This window comes from Helianthus annuus, chromosome 5 (assembly GCF_002127325.2).
Source record: "Helianthus annuus cultivar XRQ/B chromosome 5, HanXRQr2.0-SUNRISE, whole genome shotgun sequence".
Classification (NCBI taxonomy): domain Eukaryota; kingdom Viridiplantae; phylum Streptophyta; class Magnoliopsida; order Asterales; family Asteraceae; genus Helianthus; species Helianthus annuus.
In genome coordinates this window covers 19985268-19992464 of record NC_035437.2, presented here as the reverse complement: position 1 = coordinate 19992464, position 7197 = coordinate 19985268, and the positions used below count along the sequence as shown (strand labels likewise).

General features: G+C 36.9%; 1 protein-coding gene and 1 non-coding gene across 2 annotated transcripts; one reads left to right on the top strand and one right to left on the bottom strand.

The window, feature by feature from the left end:
* Nucleotides 1–3471: 3471 nt before the first annotated feature.
* Nucleotides 3472–4764, top strand: LOC110940114. Its single transcript, XM_022181672.2, has 2 exons — nt 3472–4263; nt 4356–4764. The coding sequence occupies exons 1-2, from the start codon at nt 3654–3656 to the stop codon at nt 4679–4681; spliced, it is 936 nt and encodes a 311-aa protein (XP_022037364.1). The 5' UTR covers nt 3472–3653; the 3' UTR covers nt 4682–4764.
* A 1281-nt stretch (nt 4765–6045) lies between these two features.
* On the bottom strand, nt 6046–6117 carry TRNAD-GUC. Its single transcript has one exon. It is a non-coding gene; the product is annotated as a tRNA-Asp (tRNA).
* Between the last annotated feature and the right edge of the window lie 1080 nt (nt 6118–7197).

Below are 7197 nucleotides of genomic sequence, written 5' to 3'. Positions count from 1 at the left end.
GTTTCGCTCAGTGCCGCGCCCCGATAATTCCGCCATCGGTTGGGGTATGACAGAGCATTTACTCACATCTTATCTTGGCAATTACTAAGACACCATTCTCAATCGGGTTTTGTTGCGCGTCCGACTTCATATTAAGACGATTTGGGTGTTGATGATTAGTTTAGTTTGTTTTTATCAATCTACGCTATTTCGCTTTATTTTATTTTTAATCCCGAACTTTTATGTTTAATGTATTTTTATTTTAGAAATTTAATTTTTGTTTTTAATCTAGGACTTTTATTTTTAATGTATTTTTATCATTTCTTTTAATGTTAGTGTGATTTTCTTTAATTATTTTAGTAAATTAGTTTATAAAAAATTATATTTAAATAACTTAGTAATGATTAAAAAAATGATTGGGGTAACTGATATGGAGTGAAAGCGAAATCACAGGTGCTAGTGAAAAAAAATGAAGGAAAATGGGAAGGTGATGTGTCAGTATGATAACTACTTTATGACGTAACAACCATATGGAGTTAAGGGGCATGAACCCACTAAAAAACCTGTCTTAGACTATGAGGAGTGGGGCTTAGGTTTGGGCGTGGGAAACCCACCCAAGCCCTCAACACCGCCCCCTATGGGCTTGGCTTGGACGTGTGCCCCTTTGGGGTGGGTTTTTGACCGGGTGTGGGGCGGGCTTAGCTTGGGACGTGGAGGATGATGATTGGATGTTGGGTTTTGAGCTTTGGTAAATGACTATATTTAAAAAAAATAATTTTTTTATTATTTACTATCTATATAAATCAAACCAATCCAAGCCTTTTTAGACCATTCTCTACTACTACACTATCAAATTTTATAAAAAAACTTCATTTTTTTTTATAAAAAAATGCATCCGTACCGTCCGACTCAAATATATTCACCTTGTCCAGAACTAGCGGGTATCGCATCATATATAGGCGGGCGCCGATCGCCCGAGTTGGAAATGATATTGCAAATGAAACGGGATATAATAGAAAAGTATTGCATGTAGTAGTTTTATTTTATTTGATGTATTTTTTTATTTCATTGTCTTTTTTTTTAATTAGTATAAATGTGTTTTTATAGGGTTATTGGATTTTAATAATTCTTAGTTTCACCTGTTGGCCGATAATAATCTCAATTTTAAAAATTTCCTCCAACGATCCCAACTTATAAGAATTTGACCCACATTAATCTTTTTCTAACATATAAAAATTGGTCTCATTAATAGATTCAAGTGCACCTACAGACTACTAAAATTATTTAAGTGCACCTATATCGGGAAAAGATCATTGAGGGCCAAATTCCTACAAGTTGAGATCTTTAGAGGGAATTTTTAAAGTTAAGATTATTATCGGCCAACATATGAAACTTAAAATTATTAAAATTCAATAACCTTTTTTTATAAATTTAATTCATTAATTTTAAAAAAATATATAAAAATATAATAACGTCACATGTCAACTCATGCCTCAATCCCAATCCCCTCCCGTCTACCCTCTCTTTTAGGGCTTGTGTTGAAAAGCCCACACATGCCACATGTCAACTCATGCCCAAACCCATCTCCTCCACTCCCTTTAGACTGTGGGGTGTGGAGGGGCTTGGGTTGAGAGCATTGCTCGGTACGTGACAGATGTGGGCTCCAGCAGTCCACACCCAAAAAAGTGAGGTGTGGGAGCGGCGTGACCATACCGACGTTGGGGTGCCATGTGGTTTTTATTTTTATTTTTAATATTGACAATTATATAAAAAAACACAACTTATATCAATTTTAAAAAAAGTTACATAAAATACAATCCTAAAATTAAAAAAAAAAAACCAAATTCATAACATCTAAAAAAATAAAAATAAAATACTTATTAAATCGTAAAAAATAAAAAAATCAACTTATTAAAACGTACAGAAAAAATTACAAAGTACAGTAAATGTTAAAATATAATTTTGAGTAAATTGCCATTTTAGTCCCTGAGTTTTGTTCAAATTTGCCATTTTAGTCCAAATAGTTTTTTTTTGCCTCTGGGTTCCTGACTTTTCCCTTTTGTTGCCATTTTGATCACATACACTAACTCCATCTTTAACCAGGGGTATTTTGGGGATTTTCATTTTAAATGTTTTCAATTGCCATTTTGATCCAATTCCAAAAAATCAAAAAAATTCCAAAAAATCAAAAAAATTCCAAAAAATTCTAAAAAATCATAAAAATTCTAAAAAATCATAAAGATTCTAAAAAATTCTAAAAAATCCGTTTCGGCGCGAACGGATTCAGCTCGAAACGATTCAGCTCAAAACGGTTCGGGTCGAAACGATTCAGCTCGAAACGGCTCGGGTCGAAACGGTACGGGTCGAAACGGTTCGCGTCGAAACGGTTCAGCTCGAAACGGTTTGGTTCGAAACGGTTCAGCTAGAAACGGTTCGGTTCAAAACGGTTCAGCTCGAAACGGTTCGCGTCGAAACGGTTCGGTTCGAAACGGTTCAGCTAGAAACGGTTCGGTTCGAAACAGTTCAGCTCGAAACGGTTCGCGTCGAAACGGTTCAGCTAGAAACAGTACGGGTCGAAACGGTTCGCGTCGAAACGGTTCGGCTCGAAACGGTTCTGGTCGAAACGGTACGGGTCGAAACGGTTCGTGTCAAAACGGTTCAGCTCGAAACGGTTCGGGTCGAAACGGTTCGTGTCAAAACGGTTCAGCTCGAAACGGTTCGGGTCGAAACGGTTCGCGTCGAAACGGTTCAGCTCGAAACGGTTCGGGCCGAAACGTATTTTTTGGATTTTTTAGAATTTTTATTATTTTTTGGAATTTTTTGATTTTTTTGAATTTTTTTGATTTTTTGGAATTGGATCAAAATGGCAATTGAAAACATTTAAAATGAAAATCCCCAAAATACCCCTGGTTAAAGATGGAGTTTTTGGATGGAGTTAGTGTATGTGATCAAAATAGCAATAAAAGGGAAAAGTCAGGGACTCAGAGGCAAAAAAAAAACTATTTGAACTAAAATGGTAAATTTGGACAAAACTCAGGGACTAAAATGACAATTTACTCTATAATTTTTGATTTGGGTTTGGGTTTGATGGAAGAAGAATGAGAAAAAATGTAATTTTTGGTTTGGGTTTGGGTGAGTATTTATAGGTAAAAGAATTTAATTTTTTTAAAAAAAATTTAAGTTACCATATGTAACCGCCACCTCCAACGGCTACCCCCAAACGGGTATATCGAACAAGCCAATTAAAGTCAGCCATGTCACACTGCCCCCTCGCCCACGCCAGGCTCAATCTCCACGGTAGCGACACGACGCCATGACCAACGCTATCCCGGTGTAGTCTAGCCAGCGTTTTAGGCATTCCACCACCCCAACCCACGCCCCATACCCCGCAACCTCAGTGTTAGTCAAACAAAAATATATATTAAGTCAACACAAAAACAGACAGGAGAATATATACAAAATAGCATTAAACGCGCGTGGGAAGCACTGCCACTCTGTTTTGTCTCTCTAACCGTACGTACATACAACATTCAAATCCATATCCCGCCACCCCTTTCCCCTGTTCTCACCACTTTTCCAATCAACCCCTTCCTCTTTTCATTCCACACCTTCTTCTTCTTCTTATTATTATATTTTCAAAACCTTTAACAAACTCCCATGGTCACCAACCCACCATGAAATTCCTCCACTCCCCTTCTTCCACACCCCGTCCCACTTACGCACCCGCCGGCTGCATCCCCGCCGTTCTACGCCGCCTCCTCTGTTTCCACACCCTCCCCACATTCCCTTTGGATACTCACATCAAAGAAAACTTTTTAAATAACGAGTTTCATGAGGTTTATTGTGATGATAAGCTTAAGGCCAGTCCCGGGATTGTGGGGAAGCTTATGGGGCTCGATTCGATGCCCGCCGAACAATTCAAATTGCCGAAAAAGGGGAATTGTGTTATTAAAGCACCCGCGTTTGTGGAGATTGAAAATGACAAGTTTATTATTCTTAGCTTTGAAGGAGGTGGTAAAGATAGGGGGTTGCGGCTGAATTCGTCGAAAACCCGAAAGGGTTTGATCGAAAAGGAGAAAGCGAGGAGCAAGTTGAATCAAGAAAAGCCGATTTGTCATCAAAGTGTAGACAAGGATAGTGAAGTTTTGAATTTGAAGAAATCGAGTGATCTAGAGGGTGTCGAAAAAGGGATTTCGAGAAAAATAATTATTGAGTCTGATTCTGAAAATTCGAGTCCTGTTTCTGTTCTTGAATTCTCAGATCATCAAGAAGCTTCATATTCAGGTTTGGTTACTAAAATTATTTTCTTTTTAGTTAAAAAGTTTAAATCTTGGTAAAGTTTGATAATTGATGATATGGGTATGAATTATTTGTAGGAAAAGGCGACTCGCAGTCGAAAAATTCAAATTCTAGGAGAAAACTGAGAGGGGATATTGACAAGAATGCACCATCTCTATCATCATTATCATCATGCAGAAATGGTAAAGAATATGTTGGATTAGAGAATAAGAATAACTTTGCGGTTGGGGAATCGAAGGAAATGTGGGAAGAAATTTGCAAAATGACCGAAAAAGATGTGATGAATTCAAGTAGGGTGCAAATGGAAAGATGGAAAGGTGAAGACTTTGAAGAGATTGGAGTGTGTTTTGAATTGCAAATTCTTGACCAACTCATACTTGAATTATTATTCACCATGACATGAAAACAAACACCTTTGATTTGTATAACAACTAGTTAACTACTTTGTTTATATAGTTTTCTTTTATGGATACATGTTAAACATCATCTCATAGTGAGTAAACTTCTAACAAGACTTGTTGTTAACCGTTTTATTTGCATATCGCGTAATGTGTACAATCATCATCATCATCCTCATACTCAGTAAATCCCACCAATAACAAAGCTAAGGTAGGGTCTGAGGAGAGTAGATGTAGACAGGCTTACTTCTACCCCGTAGGAATAGAGAGGCTGCTTCCAGTGAGACCCCCGGCTCGATTGTAGTTTTGTATCAAGCCTTGGACCTAAGACACATAACACTCACACAATCGGGACAGAGACTGTAGTTTTGTATTATGTTTTTATGTTCTTTCGCATCGACTTCACTGGTTTTCGCCTTTTTGGATACAAGGTGAAAGAAATATAGATCTAAAGACATTATGAATATGACAGTAGAAGGATATTGTCATGGACTTAAAACCTGATCTTTCAAAGAAATTTCATATGGATGATGACTTTTTGAACTGACATGGTGGGAACCAAATCTGAGAGGTTTATGCCATACCAATGAATTTAATGAAGGATATTATTGTATAATGATGTATCAATGTGTTTTGATAAAACATAATATGACAAGTCATAGTTTTTTTAAAAGAAATTAAATGCTTCTGTCATGTACATATGAAACTGCTGTAAAAGGTATATTAAAATGGGATTTTTAATGTACAAATTTCTGAATCATGCTCATTAAAGTTCAGCAACATGTCCTAAATATCTGAAATTGTGATAATGGGTAGTTGACATTTAATTCCGTCAAAGTGTAACAGACAACTATCAAATTTCGGGCCAATGAGGAAGCGGTGGAGTGGTTGGGGAAAAACTTGGTGTTCATTGTGACCCAGATTCGACTCCAACTCTCCCCATTATTTTCTGCGGCATCCAGGTGAAAGGCGAATAATACGGGTGGCGTCGGTTCGTCTTGGATGGGAGACGAAGTTTTACCAATTATTCCACTGTCATGCCTTCGGGCGGGTGGAGGTCGGGTTTCTGCGCATCTAGGAGAGCCAAGGGGCTGGAGGCGGTCGAGTAGTCGACCTTGGTTACAGGTCCGGTGTTATGGTGGTTGGCACGTCGTTCCTTGCGGTTCAGAAAAAAAAAAAAAACTATCAAATTTCTGAGTTTATGGAAGTTTTGGATTTCAACAAAAAGTTAGAGGGAAAAAAACACCTCAAATACCATCAATATGTTTTGTGTATAATGGCGTGTGAATGATAGGGAAAAAACAAAAATTTAGTGCATCATAAGAAAATAACATATTTACTAGTTGTAAATGTTTTGGAGACAAAAAAACGCCGTTGCCGGGGATCGAACCCGGGTCACCCGCGTGACAGGCGGGAATACTTACCACTATACTACAACGACTTGTTTGTGCTATTGATAAGAGTTTTGAGCTTTCTTCATTCTATTCGTGTTTAGTGTTCAAGACACATATGCATATAAATGTGCATATATGCATTTAGATAATAGATTATCAATATTAGTATATTTTATATAAATAAATTATAAAAGTGTTAAAATTTACAATCATTTTAATCAATTTATATTACAATAGTACAAGATTAAGATGTAATGTGATTCTCGCGGTTTTTAATATATTATTAGTTCTGGGATAAACGCTCTACTATTTATCTATACATATATTTGTTAATGTTTTTTAATATATGTTTACAATTAACATTCTTACAACAATAAATTACAAACATATAAAGAAAACGCTAATGATCATCCAAACTTCCTACTTGACCGCAACTTATTTACATGTAATTTTTATGATATAGTTATTTTATTTTAAGTTTTTTATAATCGTTTTTTATTTTATTGCATTTTTACCTAAGATAATCATGTGTCACATCACCATTCTGATGTAACTTTTGGAAATTTTAATCAAAATTGCAGAAACTTTGATGGGGTTTTCAGGCCCAAAATGTTGCTTTTAACTGAACCAAATTTTGGACCACTGAGGATTTCCTTAGCTCTTAAAATAATGAACTGCATATATCAAGGTTGGTGAAATTGGGCCAGAGATCCAGCTCAATGACTATTACCCTTTCGGCCCTTTCTAGTGGGCCCGGCCCTATGACAGGCTGAACAATCTTAGTAGTATTTTTTTTTTTTTTTTTGTTAAAAAGGTGTAGATTAGCTAGAACCCAACTAGCTTGCTTCATCCTTGTTCGACAGAAGACAAGTCACTCGAGTTCGAATGAGGGGTAAGACCCACCTCATTGAGGGGTAAAACCCACCTCAGCCATCAGTGGAGGAAAAAACTACCCACCGCAAGACTTGAACTCGGTACCCCGGGCAGGAAACCTCAAACGGAAAAACCCTTCCACCTCCCTCCAACCACTTGAGTTGGAGATCATCCGCAATGTTAGTAGTAAATTGGTTGAGTGGGTATAGAGGTACGTTCAATAGTTAAAGAATACAAGATATGTTGAGAATAAT